Source organism: Engraulis encrasicolus, chromosome 5 (genome assembly GCF_034702125.1).
Source record: "Engraulis encrasicolus isolate BLACKSEA-1 chromosome 5, IST_EnEncr_1.0, whole genome shotgun sequence".
Classification (NCBI taxonomy): Eukaryota; Metazoa; Chordata; class Actinopteri; order Clupeiformes; family Engraulidae; genus Engraulis; species Engraulis encrasicolus.
This window is the reverse complement of record NC_085861.1, coordinates 5,945,628-5,968,822: the sequence shown is the minus strand read 5'-3', so window position 1 is coordinate 5,968,822 and position 23,195 is coordinate 5,945,628. Positions and strand designations below refer to the sequence as shown.

At 46.5% G+C, this 23,195-nt stretch overlaps 1 protein-coding gene and 1 long non-coding RNA gene across 2 annotated transcripts in view; one reads left to right on the top strand and one right to left on the bottom strand.

The window, feature by feature from the left end:
* The window catches only part of LOC134448888 (uncharacterized), a 405,753-nt gene that overhangs the window by 264,115 nt on the left and 118,443 nt on the right, over positions 1-23,195 (bottom strand). The gene's annotated exons all lie outside the window — the stretch shown is intronic.
* LOC134448875 (rho guanine nucleotide exchange factor 2-like) overlaps positions 1-23,195 on the top strand; it is a 138,940-nt gene that overhangs the window by 59,213 nt on the left and 56,532 nt on the right. The window contains exon 7 of the mRNA XM_063198550.1: positions 18,635-18,797. Within this exon, the coding sequence (XP_063054620.1) occupies positions 18,635-18,797 (163 nt within the window). The remainder of the gene's footprint in view (positions 1-18,634; positions 18,798-23,195) is intronic.

Sequence of the window (23,195 nt, the reverse complement as noted above, 5' to 3'; positions counted from 1 at the left end):
GGCTGCCTGGCCCCATAGGTCTGGTGAGGACATTAACTGTTACTCAGAACAGCAGGGGTAGGCTAGGCCCACATGACAGCATTCTAGAAGGAATAGGCCCACATGACAGCATTCTAGAAGGAATAGGCCCACATGGCAGTCATGGGTAAGCGGTTAGGGCTTCAGACTTGCATCCCAGTGGTTGCCGGTTCGACTCCCGACCCGCCAGGTTGGTGGGGGGAGTAATCAACCAGTGCTCTCCCCCATCCTCCTCCATGACTGAGGTACCCTGAGTATGGTACCGTCCCACCGCACTGCTCCCCATGGGGCGCCACTGAGGGCTGCCCCCTTGCACGGGTGAGGCATAAAATGCAATTTCGTTGTGTGCAGTGTGCAGTGTTCACTTGTGTGCTGTGGAGTGCTGTGTCACAATGACAATGGGAGTAAGAGTTTCCCAAAGGGCTTTCACATGACAGCATTCTAGAAGGAATAGGCCCACATGACAGCATTCTAGAAGGAATAGGCCCACATGACAGCATTCTAGAAGGAATAGGCCCACATGACAGCATTCTAGAAGGAATAGGCCCACATGACAGCATTCTAGAAGTGATAGGCCCAGATGACAGCTTTCTGGAAGGGGCAGACCTACATGACTGCATTCTAGAAATTGTACATGATTGCATTCAAGAAGTGGTACATGATTGCATTCTTACTCTGGTCTCAAAGGAGGAAATGACATCATCGGTTGCTGTAACTCCTCTCGCTACTGTTAGCGCCACTCCTATTAGCGCTGTGGTGGTTACATCTGTTCAGTTTAGCGTGAAATTAGCAACACAAACCACTTGTCTGTCTTGCTGTCTTGCACTTGCAGAGTGAGACAGCCCTCTTAAAGGCTACTGTGCTCGATAAGGTTCTGTTGGAGGGGTAGCCAGCCAGCCACTGATTTGGTCAAGAGGATCAAGTCCAGTGTGTGTAACCTTTTGAGGGATGAGATTGAGGATGTTGGTGTCCAAGCTAAAACCTGTGTCAAGTCAGCGAAACAATCCCTTAGCTTCGATCTCCTCTTAAAGTGATACTGTCCCATTTTTGGAAATAAGCCTCCCCTTGAGTTAAATAATAGTTTTACCTTTCTCCTGTCCATGCTAGCAGTTAACATTGAGTCCTATGAGACCAGCTGGCGGCTAACTGGTCTCATAGGACTCAATGTTAACTGTTAGCTTGGAGGTAAAATTTGCACTGCCATACCCAGGAAACGCTTGAAAGTATAGGAGAATGGTAAAAGCCTATTATTTAACTCAAGGGGAGGTGTAAAATTATACTAGGAGGTGTAAAATAAGCTTATTTCAAAAAATGGGGCAGTATCACTTTAAAGCTAGCCCAAGTGCTGACGTAGCGTACCATACTCTGGGCCTCTGAGGAAGCCGGGAGGGTCGGCATTTTACTGAGGAGGTTCTGGATTGATCGTTTGGAAACTTCACGGTTTTGCGGGTAATACAGTTTTTGAAAGTCTGGTAAAGGCGGATGTAGCGTCGTCATGTCACGAACATTCAGTTTTCTCTTTTAATCAGGAGGTTCTGGGAATGGTTAAACCCCGCTCTGTTTGTTTCTATGTTTATTCATTGGATTTAGACACACGGACACAAAAATGCACACGCACCCATACACATACTACTGTACACACATTCACACAAGCATGCCCATGGCACACGCAAACACACATACACATGACAGGAAAGGGTCTGTGTGCTGGAAGCGTTTGTGTTTGAGTTGGTAGGCCTAGTCCTCCACTCTCACACTGAACTTCTTTTATATTGCTGCATATTTTTGGAGAGGACCGCCACCTCAGTTTGCCCATAATGACGTCAAGTTTATTTCTGCTTTTCTTCACAGTATTTTTTTGCTGTGAGATCCCCAAATATGTGCTTCCTCTAAAATACCAAACAAGGTTTGCATGCAGTGTGCATGCATCTGAGTGACAGGAAGAGACAATATCTCGATACATTTCAGAATGACTTGTCCGATTTGTTTACAAGACAACAGATTAGCTGTATTCTCTTAATTGTGAGATTCAAACCACCGCTGCACTGCAACAAATGCCATCCGCTGTAAAATGTAAAAGTAAAATAATTGCGGAAATAAATATAATGCAGTGCTTTTAATAGTTTGTATTTTGTTAGCTCAATATTCATAGCCAGATTCTGATTGTAGCGTTACTGTGAAATTCTGAATAATAGCCTGTCTGAGAGTCTGTAGTGTGTGTGTGCCGCTTGTGTGTGTCTGTGTGTGCCTGTGTGTGTATGTGTGTGTGCGTGTGCGTGTGTGTTGTTTGTGTTTGTGTGGGAGAGGGGGATTCTCTCCTCGGCATGCTGTCTTGTCTGTTCTCGTATTCGTGGGAGGGTTCACAAGTGGCGCGTCGTCAGCAAGCGCTGAGTGCCGACGGCTCCGTCTGCTTGGGGAAGCCTCCGCCACCGCAGGTCAAAGGTCACTGAACTTCATGTGGCCCCGCCCCCACGTCTCCATCTGTCTCAGACTGCCAGCGCACGGCCCACGTCTTCACACACACACGTGTGGGCGGGCATACGCATAAATACACACATGAGCACACAAACACTATTGACGGGGGCGCAGGCAGTGCACAATACACACACACACATATTTATGCACACACACACACTCACTCACACACACACACACACGTTTTTCATTCCTACTGCAAGACATACAATCACACAACCACCCACACGTACACAAACATACACGCTCACGCGCATACAGTGAGACAAACATACAGTACACACATGGACATGAATGGACCATTTCCACACGCGCTTCACACCATAGGAAGCTCAGTGGCATAAATTGACACATATTTTAGCAGGGCAGTGAAACAAACCACTTGCTGCCAATTTCTGTCTGTGGTCATGGCGGTCTGCTGGCCTGAAACAAGAATAAGGGAAAGCATATTGTGCATGTAGAATCAAATATTGATCGCTTTTGAACAATACATTATGTACAGTAACATCATATTAAAGGGGTATGCCACTATTTTGGGGCTTATAACAGTTAAAATCGTTGGGCAGGGTTTATAAAGGTGGTAAAGTGTCTTATTTTTCATGTTAAGCGTTGTCTTGCTTTAAGACAAGTTAAAAGAGGGAATATGTCGCTAAGCTAGTGAAAGTCAATGTATCCATGTAGCATGCTACATTGCTACACGGATACATTGACTTTCACTAGCTTAGCGACATATTCCCTCTTTTAACTTGTCTTAAAGCAAGACAACGCTTAACATGAAAAATAAGACACTTTACCACCTTTATAAACCCCAGCCAACGATTTTAACTGTAATAAGCCCCAAAATAGTGGCATACCCCTTTAAAGTTATTCTACCTATCTATTTACTTCTATCTATCTTCTATCTATTTACCTCACTCTGCAGCCATCTTGGTCGTCTCTGAACATAGTCACTACCACACCATGGACCAAATACTGTATGTATGCAATGCCCCTTGAAAACGGTACTCAAGTCACTAAGTACATAACCAGAGCTAAGGGCTGTGTGTTTTGGCCCACCAGGTTAGTGAGAGAGCAGAGTGCTTGCAGGGGAAGGCGGTGTGCCTCACAGAACATATCGTACGTAGAGGGCATAGTCTGCTGATTTTCTTCGCCTCCCGGCAGCCCTTCCCTAGTTCGTTCCCTTTCTCCCTCTCCTTCTCTCTCTCTCCCTCTCTCTCTCTCTCTCTCTCTCTCCCTCTCCCTCTCTCCTTCTCCCTCTCCCCCTCTCTCTCTCTCCCCCTCTCCCTCTCCATGGTCTTCCTGTTTTCGTGCTGCCTCTCCTGGCCCTTTGTTCTCTCTGGCCCCACTGAAAGGCAGGTTGGGTTGTCTCCTCTCCTCTCTCTCTCTCTCGGCTCCTCTTTCACTTGTCAGGTATCCTCCCTTTCACTCGTTGTCTCTTGCCTCCCTTTCTTTGACCCCTCTCTTCTCTCCTCTCCCCTCTCCCGCCCCTCTCTCTCTCCCCTCTCTCTCTCTGTCTCTGTCCATCTCTCTCACCCTCTGTCTCTCTCCCTCCTCTCTTTTGACTCTTCTCCATCTCTCTCTCCTCTCTTCTCTCCCCCCTCTCCCTCTCCCTGTCAGTCTCTCTCTCTCTCTCTCTCTCTCTCTCTCTCTCTCTCTCTCTCTCTCTCCCTCTCTCCCTCTCTCGCTCTCCCTCTCACTCTCTGCCTCTCTCTCTCTCCTCTCCTTTGTCTCTTCTCCATATTCTCTCTCTCTGGGGTTTCCTCTTTTTGTGGTTATTGTTTTCTCCATCTGCCCGCTGCCCCCTCCACCCTTCCTCCTGTGGATTTCTTTTCTCTATCTGCCTCCCTTTCTTTCTCTTTCTTATCTATCTATCTCTTTCTATCTCCTTGCTCTCCCCATATCTCTCTCTCTCTCTCTCTCTCTCTCTCTCTCTCTCTCTGTGTCTGTCATGTCTCCTTCCCTCGACAAAGACTGACCTAGAAGATAATCAGAGGCGTTATCTCTTCCAAGCCTGAAACCTCTTTGTTTAGTTTTTTTGTCTTCTTTCTTTTGATCTTTTCAACACTTCTACCTCTTCTTCTCGCTGTCTCTCTCTCTCTCTCTCTCTCTCTCTCTCTTGGGCCCTTGGCAGGTAATTACTAAGGCAGGTCTCTGTTCTCGCGGTCGTCACTGCTGATGACTTCACATGACATCACGCATCATCATGCTTCCTGTCAAATCTCGTCCAACCGGTATCAGACCCAAACAGAGCAAACAAATACAGTCCAGCCTAAACAAAAGATTCTGTCTGTTTACGTCCGCAGTTTTTAGTTTTGTCTAATCTCCCCCAAACACAAAAACTGGAAATTACAAGATTTTGACTGGAACTGCACTGCCAAATGGATGTAGTTACACTTTTAATTGCTGTTAATTATTTGCAATTCATTATCATCATTTTAAAAAGTGAACCCTGCACTACAGTTAGTCACTACAGTAGTGGGTTTTAAGCCTTAGTGCTCCTCTTGAGACCGGTGCACTCTCAAATGGATGTAGTTACACTTTTAATTACATGTAATTATTATATTGATTATCATCATGTATTTTTTTTTGTATTATGCGATAATTGCAGACTGCTGATTTAAAATGGTGTAGATGTAGTAGAAAAGTGAACCCAGCAGCACTACAGGCTGTCACTACTGTTCAGGCAGTAAAAGTTCTATAGAATTCTGGGCGCCATTCAATAAAATTTGGAACTTTAGAATCTTGCATTGTTATAGAACGCATTCTTTTTATAGAATGGATTTTGCAGACTGTTGATTTAAAATGGTTAGATTTATAATGAACTATAAAAGTGAACCCAGCACTACAGTCAGTCACTACAGTCAGTCACTACAGTAGTGGGCTTTAAGCCCTAGTGCTGCTCCTCGGTGACTGGCTGCACGTGAGTCAAGTGTGTTTACGAGGAATCCCGGAAAGCAGCTTGACAACTCAAGGAGATTACAGTAGTCAGGTGAACACTTGGGTGTCATCACACACACAGTGCAGATAACAATGTCTTGGTAGAGAGAGAGAGAGAGAGAATTTTTCTTTTTGAATTTTCAAAGGTGCTTTATTTTTAATCACAGAGAGCACCTAGTCCAAACAAAACCAAAAATAATCAGTCAGTTAAAAAGTGGGTGAGCAAAATATCGGTAGAGAGAGAGAGAGAGAGAGAGAGAGAGAGAAAGAAAGAGAGAGAGAGAGAGAGAAAGAAAGAGAGAGAGGTGGATGTAGGGGTGGGGGTAGGGTTGTTGGTTAGGACGGACAACAACAACAGACTTGGTGACCCTCAGACAGACCCTTAAATCCCTGTAGACTAATATCATCCATCCTTAACCCACCCCCCAAGAGACAAGACAAGAGAAGACTGCGTGCTCAACCTCCCCTCTCCCCCCTGTCACCCCTTCTGGTGAGCTTAGTGGCAGGGCAGCCCGTAGTAATCAACCCTGAGGTGTTAACGAGGGCCTCAGCTTTGCTCCCTCAGCAGGGTTTTGGGGTCGCATCCTCTTCTGCCGTGATTTAGCCATGGTGCTTAACCCCCTCTCCACAGAGCCTCCGTTACTTTTTGTCAGCAAAACTACTAACTTCTAGTCTGTTATTTCAACCCTTAGAGCAGAGCCGATGTTATAACCTCACTGTCATCAAAATTGTAATGGCTATGTCTTAATCTGTCACTTTAGGCTCTTGGTACTGTCATAGCAATGTTGTTATGGTGTAGTTGAGGATTTTCAGCAAATAGATAATAGGCCCGCTGGCGCCCGCATCTGCAGTAAGAGGCTTCGACTCTCCGTAATGTCATTTTAGTGTTGCTATGATGTAATTACTAAGTGTTTTCAGCAAAGAGTGAAAATGCCTGTAGACGGGCCCACCTGTGCTGCAGTAAGGATGCTGACAATATTTTCATCAAGTGAGAAGAGAAGAATTGAAGTTTCTTGTTTTCCTGGCTGTGTTGTGTTGAGAATTGTGTGTGTGTGCTATCTGTATACTCGGCGGAAGTTGAAAATGATTGAATCCGTTTTTTACTAATGGCATATGCAGTAAGCTTTTGCTAATGATATATGCAGTATGGTCAGCTACTATGCCAATAATGCAAATGTCAAGCAGAAGTGTGCAGGCTTGTAACAAACCTATGTAGCATTGTGGTCAAAACTGCTGATTTCCCCCCCACAATCTATACAGTAGACAAGGGACAGATCACTACATCACAGCATAAATAAATTGTCAACAAATAGTTGTTACTATTATTGTCTATGAAACTGAAGCTAATTCGTTATGATTCAATTTCTGAGTACTGCCTGTATATATTTACAAGTGGCTTGTTTATTGTTTATTTTCTAAGTATAACGTGCACAAAGAATTGTTAACCTCGGAGGAAGTGAAACAGCTGACATTCATTTGCTTTTATTGCCTGGTTACAGAGATGTGTGTAGTGATACTGACACAGTTACCACCATGCACTGAGTGTGTTGTGTTGTTTTTTTACGACGCTAGAAATGGGTTAATTGTGGAATGATGCTATCTAGCTTAGTGACCCCACCGATTCCAGGTCAGTTAACTGAATAACAGCATGTGAACCCACCCTGTGTGTGTGTGTGCATGTGTGTGTGTGTGTGCGTGTATTGTGTGTGTGTGTGTGTGTGTGTGTGTGTGTGTGTGTGTGTGTATGTGTGTGTGTGCGTGTGTGTGTGTGTGTGTGTGTGTGTGTGTGTGTGTGTGTGTGTGTGTGTGTGTGTGTGTGTGTGTGTGTGTACTCACAGATGTCTGTGTTGAAGCACACTCTCTGAGGAACAACAAGACACACCCGTAGTGAATGCAGCCCATTCAGCCAGAATTAAAGTCAGTCAACCTTGTCCCTCTGTCAGCCATCAGTGACACAGTTAATTAGCCTACCTATCATGTCAGTGGAGGGGGGAGGCGAGGGTTCATTTAATGGTGACCGTTGGACTCAAAACTGTGGTGCCAAAAGAAAAATAGAAGTAAATTCATGGTGTAAGTAAAAAACTAGCACATGATATTACATCGCTGTTACAACATTTACTCCACTGTATCCTATGGAGGAAGATGGACTTTTACTGAACAAATAAAAGACCACAAATTTGCTCCAACCAGCACAGAATCAATTGATAGTGAGACGAGTTTCTCTGGTCTACTGCTTACTCGGTTAAGTTACATGTGTTGGAAGGAAACTGTCAGGGTTTTTTTTACAACTTTTTTTTCTATTTCTTTTTTTTCTTTACTTCTGACATATCTGCTTAAAACTGTGGTGTCTGACTTGCGACACACATTGTTCGTAGAAAGTTAGACACTTCAGGGAATTGATGAGGCATGGCTGTATTTGAGCAACACTAGTCATCTTGTCCTCTTGTCCTCTCCTCGCCTGTGTAACTTGATGTGTTGCAATGTACACAGTACACTACACACACACTGCTCTACTCTGTTGCCACGGTTACTTCAGGCTCCGCCTCTCCAGGCCGAAGGAGGAAGTTATTTTCCCGCGGACTTCCTTTGCTGCATATAAACAATACAAAAAAAGGACAAAATATCACGGGGCAGACTAAACAATTTGGTGGAAGAAAGCGTTTTACAGAGCTTTCCCACTCCAAACCAAAAACAAGTTTGTAGTGTAGTGGAAGCGGTTTTGGTTGTTACCAACAACAAACAAAATCCCATGCACCCATAAACTCTTCACAGTATTTTCCCCTTTTTGATGAGGATTTAATGGAGACACCAGTAGTTCAGGGTTTGGGTGACATGGACACAGAGCATTTTCACATCTGCTATTGAAGTCAGAGGCAGCCGATGTTTGTAGTCTGTTAACAAACATAACAGGAACTTCGTGGTTACCTTCCTGTTACCGCTTCTACAGTGACACTCAGGGAAGCGGGTGGTCTTACAAGGCAATGTGTCCCTGGCCCTTTCAGATGATTTCGTCCTGGGCCCAGTGAAAGCTGTCAGCAGCCCTGGTGCCATGTGTAGACCCCAGTTCTGTTGTATAACTATGTCTTAGTCTATTATAGGTAAACAATACTCAGGAGGCGGTTTGGCATGCGTGCACACTTTACTGTTCAAGCTAACTGTCTGGTGTGTTACATTCATATCGGTCCGTGTGACCCCACAGCCACGTCATATAATTCCACTCAAAGGTGTAGGTTTGGCTCGAAAAGTGCTGGGGACATTCTAATGGCAAATTGTCTGGATATGCTGTTTTTGCATTATATTTGTGATTAAGTGATGGGGACAAGCTAGGTTTATCTCAAAAGTGGTATGGACATGTCCCCACCACCCCCCCCCCTAAAATTAATTTCCAATGTACACAAGAAGTTCCACTCCATCCACATACAGTGTCTTATCTGCCTAGTGCGCCTGGTTAGAGGGCCATTAGTGGCGTCATGGGGGCCGCTAGGGGGGGAAAAGTGGTACAGATTCTAAGGGCCCAAGCACTGATAGGGGCCCAAAATTCGAATCTTTCATGGGGCCCAGCATTTCTGGTATCGCCCCTGAGTGGCGTGGTTGTGGTCAGGTATGTAGGCCATGAAATCTGGGTCCCAGGGTAGAGATAGTGGAGTAGAGACTGGCTGTATGACTTTAGTGACAGTTCTAGGTGTGACTTTAAGGTCAGACTTTGACCCTGTGTTGTTATTGTGTTTACAGGAATGTGAGTGATATCTTCCTTTGCTACCTTATAGCCTTTGCCTTGAGAGATCTTTATCAGGCTGTTTATGGTTTGTGGGAAAGAGGAGGACTCGAGATAACAAGCGCTTTCACCCACATCCGGAATATCTTCATGTAGATTTCTTGAATGTTTGACTCTACAGCTGTGTGCAGTGTGTGTGTTTAGTGTAGTGTTTTGGTGTCTGGTGGTTGCTATGCTAACCGTTTTATTGAAATGTGAATAAATGATCTCAGACCTAAGATTGAAATGCCAAGGTTTGATTAGACTGACTTTTATCTCATGAAACACTAAGACCTACATACGTCTGTCAGATAACAAGTTGCACTAGCCTCAGAATACTCAGTGAGGTCACTTACTGTATTAGCCGTCCCTCCAATGTAAACAGAGCCATAGACCAGACGTTTAATAAATAGGTCAATGACAGGTTGAGGTTTTTTTCTTTCTTTCTTTTTTTTGCCTTGAAAGCCTGTGAGCGCCATCCAAAATGTCACAGTCTTGTCAGAGCCAAAGACAAGAGATGACGAATAGGGCAGTCTTATCTCATGTCTATTCTTGTGGTTTCTCTACTACATCACATTACATTACACTTAGCTGATGCCTTTATCCAAAGGGACTTACAGTTATTACTTTTCAGGGTATTGGTTTGCTGTCCCTGGAGCATTAGGTGGGGTAGGGTTAGGTGTCTTGCTCAAGTGCATTTCAGCCAGGGATAGAGGTGTAGTGAGGATGGTCATGTGTAGGATTCGAACCTGCAATGTTACTGCTTCAATTTGCCGTGGCCACTTCAGCCACGGGTGGCTGTGTAGGGCGAGGCCATGTGGGATTCGAACCTTCAACCTCCAGAATGAAAGACCAACTCCCTAACCACTAGGCCACGGCTACACAAGAAGGCTGGTGCCACGGGGCAGGAGATGGCAAGCCAGGTTTCCTTGTTTAAAACACACTCAGTGTGACCCAAACAGTAACAGTATTTAAGCTCAATGCACATGCAATAGCTCCTCGGGTCCATCATGTCATTTGATCCCAGGCCATGTGTTTACAATTTAAACGTCCCACTGGGGAAGTCCCGTTGTGACACAGCACACAACAAAATTGCATTTATGCTTCATCCATGCAAGAAGCCAGGTCAAGGGAGCAGTGTGGGGGAAATGGTACTATGCTCAGAGTGCCTCAGTCATAGATACGGACAGAGCGATTCAGGTAATTCACTTCCCCCATCCACGTGGCGATGTTGGGATTTGAACTGGCAACCCTTCATGTTAACAAGCCAGACTTGACTCCCTAACCGCTTACCCATGACTGCCTGTTCTCATGACCAAGTCTCGAATCTCTCTGCAGCAGCGTCCTGCCCCACTGCCCCATTTCCTATCTGAGCACCTCATACATAGGTTCTATTCATCCATGAGCACCACTAGGGTCGCAGACCGGGGGAGGACAAACAGGGTAGTTGTCCCGGGCCCAGGGAGAGGGGAGTCCCAGAAACGGGCCCTCATTACATTGTATGTACTGCGTAGGTCTCCAAATAAAGTACTGCGTAGGTCTCCAAATAAAGGAACACGCCCCTAATCATTTGACCCGCCATGAGGTCAGAATGAACGAAAACATGAATGTCTGTGATTTTCGATCACTAAAACTTCAGTGAGTCATATCTCTCCAAAGCATTCACTGAGAGTGACTGTGTTAGATCTTATGCTAACAGTATCATAACAGACATTGACAAGAAGGGAAAATGTAAAAGCGAAAAATCTGTTCTTTGTCCAGACATCTAAGTAACTTGTTTCTTATTGGGTTGGGGCGTTGGTTAGGCCCACAGCCTCACTTGCTGTACATCAATAGACCTTTGGAGAAAAATAGTTGGAGACCACTGATGTACTGTATTTGGTATGGGGGGGCTTTTCGGATGATTTTTTCCGGGGCTGAGCCAAAGCTGTCCACCACAAGGACTGGACTAGCCATCTGGCTTAGCGGGCATTTCTCTGTGGGCCCAGCACCCTCCTGGACCTCAGAAACATTTCATTACATTGTATATACTGTATTTGGTATGGGGGGGGGGGCTTTCAGATGATTTTGTCCGGGGCTGAGCCAAAGCCGTCCACCACAGGACTGAGGAGCTCCACATGCCTCTGCTCTCCCCTAACTACTCCTCCACTTATTGGCCAAATCAGATGAGTCTAATCCAGCCCCATAATCCACTGCACACAGATAAGTGGAGTCAGACTGATAGACCAAGACCAGGGCAGAGAGGAAAGAGAGAGAATTAAGAGACAATTACTACAGGGGAGAGAGAGAGAGAGAGAGAGAGAGAGAGAGAGAGACAGAGAGACAGAGAGAGAGAGAGAGAGAGAGAGAGAGAGAGAGAGAGAGATAGACCAAGACCAGGGCAGACAGAAAAGAGAGAGAATTAAGAGAAAATTACTACAGGGGAGAGAGAGAGAGAGAGAGAGAAGACAGAAAAGAGGTAAGCGTAATAAAGTCACAGTAAAGTAAAGGAGAGAGACGGATAGAGAGGGGACACCGACAAATGAGGGGACACAGACACATGATAGAGAAGGGACACAGACAAATCTCTGCAATGATAAGAAGAGAGAGTAGGGGAGAAATTCAGAGCAAGGGGAAACAGAAAAGAAGAAGACATATAAAGTAAAGTAGGTGAATCATAAGGAAACAGTGATGACAGAAAGGGAGCAAGGTACACAGAGACAATCAGAAGGACAAAGAGAGAGAGAAAAAATGAACGAAAAAGTGAAACAAGCAAATACTTCAAACTAACACTTAGTAGAGTATTATGATGAAATACACCTTAGATGATGATAAATAATCTCTCCAGGTGTTGAATTAACACTGCAATTAACACTGTTTTTATGGTGTAGTTTAAGAAATGGAGAGAAGAGATTGAGGGTGTCCTAGTCTAGATGTGGGAGGTGCACATGTGTGGCCATTTAAATGTGTCTGAATGAGAGGAGGGCTGTATGAATTACACAGCTGCAGACGGATGCTGTCAGGGTACCAAGGCAACCAAAATCACCAGCCGCCTTCTCTCCACATCGCCAACCTCCCTCCCTCTCTCCACACACAGTCTTTGTGTGTGTGTGTGTGTGTGTGTGAGTGTGAGAGTGTCTATCTCAGCTTTGTTGTTATTGTGTGTCTGTGTGTGTGTGTCTGTGTGTCTGTGTCTGTGTCTGTGTCTGTGTCTGCGTGTCTGACTATGTGTGTGCATGTGTGGGTGTGCAATGCATATATGCAAGTAACTCTGTGTATGTCTGCGTGTGTCGGAGAGTGTCTGTCTGCATTTTGTTTGTGTGTGTCTGACGATGTGTGTGTGTGTGTGTGTGTGTGTGTGTGTGTGTGTGTGTGTGTGTGTGTGTGTGTGTGTGTGTGTGTGTGTGTGTGTGTGCGCGCGCGTGTGCACATATGCATGTGTATCTCTGCATTTGACTCTATGTGCATGTGTGTGCGTGTGTGTGTGTGCTTGTATGTTGTGAGGTGGTGGTCTGGTCTCATGTTGTTATCTGTGAGTGTTTTGTGCTGTCAGTCTCATCTCCACGCTGGCCTGTTATAGGATATCCTCCTCCTCAGCAGGCCTTTGTTCTCCTATCACAGGGGAAGGATGGAGCAGCTTAGCCTCTTCTGCTCTATTGGGGCCAGTGGGGGGCTGTCGGGTTGGGCAGTGATACGGGGTGGTGGTGGGGGGTGTTAGACAGTATTCGTAGGGTGGTGTTGTTGGTCAGTTATCCTATCCAAGGGGAAGGATGGTGTCATGTTGTTATCTGTGAGTGTTTTGTGCTGTCAGTCTGATGACCAGTGTGTGTGTGTTGGGGGGGGGGGGGGGTGCTGTCGGGTTGGGCAGTGATAAGGGGTAGTCATAATAGGGGTGGTAATGGTGGGGGGGTGAAGGTTAGACAGTATTCGTAGGGTGGTGGTGTTGGTCAGTGTGTGTGTGTGACAGTGATGGTGGGTTTCATAGGGTTGGTGGTTGTGGGGGAAAGCAAGGGATAAGCAGTGTGTGTGTGTGTGGGGGGGGGGGGGGTCTTTAGGGTTTGGGAGTGATGGGGAGAGGGTGCTGTTGGTCAGTGGAGGGGCTGTTCTGGGTTGGTCAGTGATGCAGGGTGGGCATGGGGATGGATGGTCATGGTGGTGGTGGTGGGCTATGTTTGTGCATGTGGGGGGCTGATTGGGTGGTCTGTGATGGGGAGTGGGTCATGGTCATGGTGGTGTGGGTTGTTGGCCAGTAATTGGGGTGGGCATGGGGTTGGTGGTTGTGCTGTAGATACAGTACACCAGACTCACACCACAAGTGGCACTCAGACAAAGCACCAAGAGTGGTTTGGTTGACAGGTTTAATGAAAGAAACGCGCGCACACGCTACATACATACAGAGACACATGTAATCTACACACACACACACACCACACACACACACACACACACACACACACACACACACACACACACACACACACACACACACACACACACACACACAGAGGTGGGGGGCTTTGTATCTCCTAGTGATTATGTCCTCGTTTGTAAGTCGCTTTGGTTAAAAAGTGTCTGCCAAATGCAATGTAATGTAATATACAATACTATAAGTATTCCCTATGGAGTTGGAAATCCTGTCCCTGGGGACACTTCATCCTCTAGTTAGTGACAGCTCTCGTCGCGAGTGACATCGTGGCTCTGTGTCTTTCTAAAAGGCAGCTCCCGTGGGGTGATGCGAGGGGGAGGGGGAGGGGAAGGGGAAGGGGGACACACACAGACAGACGTGCAGTTTTTTTCCAGCCTTGTTCAAAGATTTAGGTCAGTCAAGTCCAGCTCAGAGAGAGAGAGAGAGAGAGATCCCCTTGTTGCCATACTGAACTGTAGGGTTCTTTGCTCTGTGTGTGTGTGTGTGTGTGTGATGTTACCTTGTTGTCATAATATAGGTGCTTTGCTGTGTGTGTGTGTTGTGTGTGTTTGTCTGTCTGTCTGTCTGTGTGTGTGTGTGTGTGCGTGTGTGTGTGTGTGCACGTGTGTGTGCGAGTGCGCGCGTGTGTGTGTGTGTGTCATGTTGTTGTCATACTGTAGGTCCTTTGCAGCCTTCGGTGTATTTTGCAGCCGTCTGCAGATTTTGCCTGTTCTGATTTTTTTTCTTTCTTTCTCTCTGGCAGCCAAATAGCTGTGACAAATGACACACATTCAGGAGAAATAGAAAACATTTTATTCGTTCGTCTTTTGTTCCTGGAAAGAGAGAGACCAAAAGGGTTGGCGTCTGCGCCTTAACATGGAACCGTGTGTTGCTTGGTGCGACTGCTCACCAAAAGTAGCGATACTAAGCCAGTCAAATTTGAAGCCATTGATACTGGACCAGGTCCGAAACGTCTGTAGCTCCAGCTTTTTCCGACGACTTCTTTTGTAATTTTTCGGCTACAATACACCTTTTTACTTGAAATCCTTGTGTGTGCCTCATCTTTTTTGACTGTCTTAGTATTGTTCCTGGAGGGAGGAAAGGTGGATTTGTGGAACAAAGCACAACTTCAAATCCAAGCAGCACTTAAAATACGATGACTGCCGCGATTTGAAGCAGGATTCAAAAGGATTCAAAAGGATTTGAGGAGTGTGTGTGTGCCTCAAGTCTGCAATCCCGCCCCCCAGTGCTTCTCCAAATTGATCATACGGTATAATGCCGTTTCAGATGAGATAAGGTCTGTCTGGCTAACTGGAACGGCCCCATTCAGGGAAGCCAAAATAGCGTACTAACAGGGTCAGTTGTCCCTGGCCCAAGGACAGTGGGGGCCCACAATTGGGCTGTCATTACATTGTACTGTATGTGGGTCAATGACGTTTTTGTATTATCAGACGTCAAGGTGGTCGGCCACAGTTAATGCCACTATTTTATGGATTATTGTTTTTCTATTATTATCTAAGAAGCATATTCTTAGCTTGTACATTAATTGCCAATTACTGTACAGTTATGATTGCCACCTGACGTCTGCTACTCAGGCAAAAGCCGTCTGCAGTCGTGTGCCATAATATCTCAGTGGGAGCCTGTGCATGTGGAGACGATAGCGGACAGAGACCCATGCGAATTCGTATGCAAAACCTCACCTTCACCTTCTGCGCAGCCAACACACATACACAGTTACTGTCCCCAGGGACGACGGCAGGGGGGGGGTTAAAGAGGTCAGCTGTCCTAGGCCCAGGGAGAGGATACCTCTTATATATACCAATACCTCTTAATGTATGTCCTCTACAAGTCTTCTGTTGTCCAGTCTTGCACTTTAAATGTCTGTATGAGCACTGTCTATGTCCATACTGTCTTAAGTCCATGTATAAGTACTGTCTATGTCTATACTGTCTATGTCCTTACCTAGATTAGTCTATGTCTGTATGGGAAAGCAAGAAATGTAATTTCAAATTCTTTGTATGACCAGTGCATGTAAAGAAATTGACAATAAAACCTACTTGACTTGACTTGACTTGAGGAGGGGGCCCAGAATTGGGTTCTCATTACATTGTATGTATTGAGTGGGGGTTTCAGGTGTCCTATGGAGAGGTGGGGGACCCCATTGAGAAGAGGGGGGGGCATTCAGACGACTTTGTCCTGTGCCCCCCGGCCAAAGCTACAGCTGCCCTGTCTGTGCTCCCCACTTGGTCCGCACATTACAATATTGTAGGCCGTGAAGGAAGCGGCTAGTGAAATAAATGAGGGAGGGGGGCGCTGTGGCACAGCGCGCTAAGCCCCCTACATTTGGGCTTGCATGCCCACCCACGGGGACCCTGGTTCGAGTCCGGCTGGGGTCATTTCCCAGTCTCTCTGTCCCATTCAGAAATAAATGAGGGAGACTTGACTTCGCGGGAGGTCGCTGCAGAAAAGCCTGCACAGTGCACAGTGCACAGTAGGAAACATCATACTATCGTCTATCCTCTCTAGCTTGGAGCAGCAAGATAAGGCTAGCCACACCTCTCTCTAGATTGTGTTGAGCATGATAGTCACTCAGCATTAAGTCTGTCATTCACACAGTCTGTTTGTGTTATCATCTTGTTATCACGATGTCAATGGTTGCAGGCAGCATATGACTTGTATGAGCGATTTTCTCTGTAGTTTTCCATGGTGTCCCCATTGCATGTGTACTGTACTCTGTAGTTATGGGTAGGGTGGTGTGCGCACATACAAAAACACTTCTCTGCAGGTGCCAGACAAAAGTGTCAGACAGTTGAAGGAGGTAGGTCTGCACACTGTTAATAAGTCAAATATCATTTAAAAATCAACATTTCGGTCACTTGAAACGTTGCTTTTTATATAATAACGTTTCTTTTTTTGAGCTTATTGGCAGTGTCCAGACCTACGTACCTCCTTCTACTGTACTCTGTACCCCATTGCACGAGTACAGTATTGTCTGTAGTTTTCCATGGTGTCCCCATTGCATGTGTACTGTACCCCATTGCACGAGTACAGTATTGTCTGTAGTTTTCCATGGTGTCCCCATTGCATGTGTACTGTATCCCATTGCACGAGTACAGTATTGTCTGTAGTTTTCCATGGTGTCCCCATTGCATGTGTACTCACTGTACTGTACTCTCTGTGTTTTTGGCTGCGTGTGCATGTGCAGGAGGAGTACCAGGTGTGCGCCCAACAAAAGACTACAGCCTGCCAAAAGCACACAAAAAAACGAGAGAAAAAAAACATGGCCGATTTCCCTATTTCCCTCTTGACAGTTGGATCCATGCCCGTGCTGCCGTAATTAGCCAATTTAACCCTCCCTTTTTAAAGAAGATTGCCCTTGATATCCATACATCCGTTGTATGGTTTGTGGCGTCTTATTAACGCTATCTCAGAAACACCTCTGGCTGTATGCCACTCCGTAACCGCTCATGAAGAACTCATTAGTATTGCTAAGAATTCATCGGAGCCCTGCAGCACATTCTAGAACACCTCTACTGTATTTAGAGCCTCCATTTTAACAGCAAATATTATTAGCCTGACAGTTTTTTATTCATTTGTACATGAATAAGTGTCATTTTCTATCCATTACTGTTTTTATTTAAAGAAATACAGTATTATTACAGTGCCAACAGCTATTACTAGCTACCGTGTTTGTGTCATTCTTCATTTGTTTACTAATTAGTGTTGTTTTATATCCCCCAATAGCTTCACTTTTAAAAAAAGGACATTTTTGTTGCTTTTTCCCTTTAGTAATGACAAGATTTCGAGAGAGGGACAGGAAATGAGTGGGGAGAAAGAGATGAGGAAGGTTCGGCAAATTACCCGAGGCCGGACTCAAACCCGGGTTGCCGGTGTAGCAGTCGGGTGCCCAGCCATTAGAGCCACGTCAGGGCCCTCAATAACTTCCTTTTACAGAATAGCAAATGTTATTACAGTACTGTATTTGCAGCCGCAACCACCATCATTTTAATATACTGTTATTACAGTATTTGCGGCAGCAACCACCAGGTCCAGTTTTGTTCCTGTGTGTCACCATTCCTTTGTCGTCCTCCACTGTTGTCATTTGAATCGCTTGGCGATGTCATGCTATTGTTTTAACAGTGTGTCTGAGTTGGGAGTGAACCGTTTCCTGGCGCTGACCCAAGTGGAGCAGTTCAAGACGTGTAGGAAGTCACCCCTTTAGTCTGACTGAGACATCACCTCTGACCTCTCTCTCCCTCTCTCTCTCTCTCCCTCTCTGTCTGTCTCTCTCTATTTCTCGCTCTCGCTCTCGCTCTCACTCTCCCTCTCTGTCTCTCTCTGTCTCTCTCTCTCTCTCTCTCTCTCTCTCTCTCTCTCTCTCTATCTCTATCTCTCTCTCTCTCTCTCTCTCTCTCTCACGTTTAGCTCCCAATATAGATGTGTTGAAGGAGAGGGCTCCTCCCTTCTTGCAAGGTGTGATTTTCTGTGGAGAGTAGTGTACCCTTTTAATTAGTGAAATGTTTCTAAATAAATGGGTGTTAAAAATCTCTCTCTTTTCTCTCTCTCTCTCTCTCTATCTCTCTCTCACTCTCTCTCTTTCTCTCTCTTGTCTCTGTCTCCCTCTCTGTCTCCCTCTCTCTCTGTCTCCCTCTCTCTCTCTCTCTCTCTCTCTCTCTCTCCATTCCTCCCTCTCTCTCTCTCTCCATTCCTCCCTCTCTCTCTTTGTCCCTCTCTCTCTCTCTCTATCTCTCTCTCTCTCACACACACACACTCTCTCTCTCTCTCTCTCTCTCTCTCTCTCTCTCTCTCTCTCTCTCTATTTATTGAGTATGCGTATTGCAGACTTATTGAGGAGATGGAGTCTGTTAAGGCTGTATGGGGGTGGGGGGGGTTGGGGAAGTGGTTTTACATGTCTAATTGAGGGGTGTGTGTGTGTGTGTGGTGGGGGTACCATTCACAGTGGATTGTAAGTGAAGGCTGATGTGGTTGTTGTAAGATGACGCACTGATGGTTCAATAAATGAGTGTTGAATGTATCTCTCTCTCTCTCTCTCTCCTCCACTACAGAACAAAGAGAAGGAGCGCATGAAGGAGCGAGAGAAGGAGGCGCGTGAGCGGGAGGCGCGCTACAGCAATGGCCACCTCTTCACCTCCCTCACCGTCTCGGCCACCACGCTCTGCTCCGCGTGCAACAAGAGCATCACCGCCAAGGAGGCACTCAGCTGTCCCAGTGAGTACAGTACAGGAGACACACGCACGCACACACACACACACACACACACACACACACACACACACACACACACACACACACTCACACTCACACACACACTATACACGCTCTGCTCCGCTTGCAACAAAACACACACACACACATACATGCGCGCGCACACACACGCGCGCACACAGGCACGCTCACGCACACACATGCACACACACTAGACACACACACACCATCACGGCCAAACAAGATACATCCACAACATAAGCATGCCTTCTGCGGCATCTTTTTTAGCTTAGCATTCAACTCTACAACGCTTAGATACAGTAGACTTGCCATTTACTGTACTGTGTACATCATTGCCAAAGAGCACACACTGTATCATGCATCATGTATTATGTATCATATTAATACTGTGAAGTGCGATGCTGGTAAAGATTCCAATCTCGTGTGGCTATTCAGTGTGTCCTGTCGTCTCTGGCTGTACCTAGTACTTCACTAAAGGACTGACAAGAGGTCAGGGAAGACAAGCATGAGTCTGGATGGGCTGGGTTGGGTTGGCCAAAGGGCATACAGGGCATTTGCCTGCTGGACTGTGCATGATTGTGGCCTGGCCCTCCCCTCAAGGAGATCATTTTGCTACAGTGTCGCTATAGCAGGCCTCTCCGATAATCGATTGAAATAAATTATTTGGACTGTTGGTCTGTGGCTGTGGTCAAAATAGTTAATATTAGATGGCTAAAATGTTTTTTTTTGTGGGCTTCGTTTTCTCTCTCAAAGCCTGGAAGGCCGCTCTTGGCTGAAAATGCCTAGCCCCCTCTTTTTTCTTGCCCCAGTGCAGTCCTGGTGAGCAGCTGTAGTGTGTAACAGCTGCTGTAAAGGAGAGGCCCAGGAGAGCGGGCCGCACCTAAACACTGCCGTGCACTCATATTACCCCACTAAACATGGCTGCCATGCACTGGACACAGCATGCATATATACTGTAATACAGTACACTGTTGTACGTATCTGTTTACACTATTGTCATGGAGACATCTTACCATCTTGTTTTTTTGTGTGTTTTCAGGTAATTTGCCGTTATGTATTGTTTTAAGCTTTAGCCTGTTGTTATAGAGATTACAGCATACCGTATTACCTTCTTCTGTTACTGTTTCCATCTAAGATAGAGTAGGGCCTACTACTCTGTATGCTGCGTGTTCTTACAAAGACGTTCTGTCATCTTGTAGTAGAACTGCAGGCCAAGTCAGACTGGGTGGAACCCTCTTTAGTTCACTCTTCCAAACAAACAGATGAACCAATACTGTAGTTGAGGGCTTTGTTTGGAAAAAAAACCCAGACTGAACGCCCACTGAAAAAACTGCTGAACAGTTGCCACAGAGCTTTCCCCTTACTCCAAAGGTATATAACCATAGCGCTGTGATGCCGGACGGTGGATTGCGGAGGCTTTAATGTCTGGCAACGCACCGTTAGAGCAGTTTGGCTTCGTATCTGGCAACGTGTGGCCGCTGGGCTGGCGGCACTGCACTGGGGGAATTTGCGGCACATATGGGAACCCACTGCTGCCAGCAAGCAGAGGCAATTTGTCATCGTCCAACTCTTAGCCACCAAAGCAGCCCCGGCTCCCTCCACAAGGAAGTGCTGGATCAATGTGTGAGGGAGAGGGGTGGGCTGCTATGAAAGAATGACATGGAGAAGAGAGAGAAAGGGAGTAAGAGAGAGGGGTGGGGAACGAGTGTGTGAGAGAGAAAAATGGAGAGAAAGAGAGGGGTGGGGAACGAGTGTGTGAGAGAGAAAAATGGAGAGAAAGAGAGAGAGATAGAGTAAGTGAGAGACAGAAAGAGAGAGGGGTAGAGGGAGAGAGAGAGAGATCGGGAGAGAGAGTGATAGTAGGTATGCACAGAGGATTGGATCTTCAAAGATTGGAATGGTTTGATGTTTTTAGGGGAAACGAGGAGTCTAGAGACACAGCATGGAGGGAACGCAGAGAGAGAGAGGCCAGAAGAGAAACAGGGAAAAAGAACAATCAAAACAGATATGAAACGAAAAAGAGTGCACAGAGAGAGAGAGAGAGAGAGAGAGAGAGAGAGAGAGAGAGAGAGAGAGAGATGCGGAGGGAGGGATAGAGAGATGCGGAGGGAGAGAGAGAGAGAGATGCGGAGAGAGGGAGAGAGAGAGGAAGGGAAAAGGAGGGAAGGATGGATTTCCCCTCGTAGTCACTCACTGCCGCTTTAACCCCCTCATGACCCTCTTCCACCACCTCCACCTCCTCCTCCACCTTCACCTCCTCCTCCACCTTCACCACCTCCACCACATCCTCCACGTCCAAAACCTCCTCTACCACCACCACGTCCAAAACCTCCTCCACCACCTCACCACCACCATTACCACCTCCTCGTCCACCATCACCACCTCCACCACCTTCTACTCCTTTTCCTTCTCCCCCCTTCCTCCTCCTCCTCCACCTCCTCCTCCTCCACCATCTCCACCACCTCCATGTCCAAAACCTCCTCCACCACCTTCACCTCCTCCTCTTCCTTCACCTTCACCACCAGCACCATCTCCATCTCCTCCCCCTCCTCTTCCATCTCCTCCTCCTCCTCCTCCTCCACCACCTTTGAAAATCAATCACTCCCCGTCTTCCAGTGCCACCCCCCACCCTCAGCCCTGCTCTACCCAGACAATAGTGCCAGTGTGTGGGCAGGACAGATCAGAAGGTCTGCCTCTCTCTCTGCTGTGTTCTCTCTCTCTCTCTGTGCTGGTGTCTCCCTCCTCTCTTTCTTTCTCCTCTTTCTGTCTCTCCCCTCTCTCTCTCTCTCTCTCTGCTGCGTTTTGTGTTCTCTCTCTCTCTCTCTCTCTCTCTCTCTCTCTCTCTCCCCTCTCTCTCTCTCCTTCTATCTCTCTCTCTCTCTATCTCTATCTCTCTCTGTCTCTCTTTCTCTCTCTCTCTCTCTATCTTGTGTGCTCTTGCGTTCTCCTTCCTTCCTTCCTTCTCTCTCTCTCTCTACATGGGACCACACCACACAGAACAGCTGAAGGGAGGGTGGAGAATTTGAGGGCAGAGGTAGAAGAAAGAATGAGAGAATGAAGGTTAAAAACAAATAAATAAATGACACAGAGATGGATGGAGTGGAATGAGATGGAAAGAGGAGGACAAGAGGAGGTGGAGGAGGAGGAGGAGGGGGAGTAGGAGAGGAGGAGGAGGAGGAATAAGGGGCCAATAAGATAAGACTGGTCCCCCGTAGTGAAGGTGTGAGGTAAAGAATCTGGACGCTGTTGTACACACACGATACAAAGAACAAACGAGATGGGGGAGGGAGGGAGAGAGAGAGATCCAGAGGCAAGAATGATGAGAAAACAATTTATTTGGTCATCCACCAACCAATCCACCATTTGATACCACCAACCGCAGAGGAATCGATGGAAGGAATTTGCTGGAAGGGAAAAAGCCAAGACAGCAAAATAACACAAAAGGCTGAATGAGGAGGGAGGATGCGAAGACATCACATACTGTATGAGAAGAAAGACTGGAAACTGGAATTAACATGCAATTAGGAACGTGTGAAGAAAGATGTGAAACTGGTGATGGAGTAGAAGGAAGACATAAAGATAGGGGTGTAAGAGAGAGGAGGAGTGAAAAAGAGATCGAGAAATAGATAGCTCAAGAGAGGGGGAGTGAAAAATAAGAGAGATACAGTAAGGGTAGAAAAGAGGGGAGGGAGAGAGATAGACAGAGCGTGTGCGAATAAGACAAAGACATAATTATGGAAATAAAGATGTATGAGAGAGGGCAAAAACGAGGGCAGAAAGTAGAGATCTGAAAAGGTAATGGAACAAGGCGAGATGGATGGACTGGTGTGTGTGTGTGTGTGTGTGTGTGTGTGTGTGTGTGTGTGTGCCCCCTTTCTCTCACACACACACACACACACACACACACACACACACACACACACACACACACACACACACACACACACACACACACACACACACACACACACACACACACACACACACACACACTCCAGCTTACAGGGTGAGAGAAACGCCATCCCATCCCACTCAACACCTCCACACTGTCAAGCACATGCCACTTCAACTAATGAAAGAGAGAGATGGAGCGAGGGAAAAGGAGAAAGAAGAGGAAAAAGAAGGGAGATGAGGAGGAGAGGGAAGAGGAGGAGTAGGAGGAAGAGGGGCACTGCAGGGAGGCGGCAAACGGTTTGAATGAAAGAGCGAGAAACAAAGAGATTCAATTAGCGCTGTATGGAGCGCTAGCATGAGATGAGGCGCCAGCTAGGCACCGCAGACGGGGGATCTTTTATCCATCGAACAAATAGAGCTAATTTGATATAAACTCTGTGTGTGTGTGTGTGTGTGTGTGTGTGTGTGTGTGTGTGTGTGTGTGTG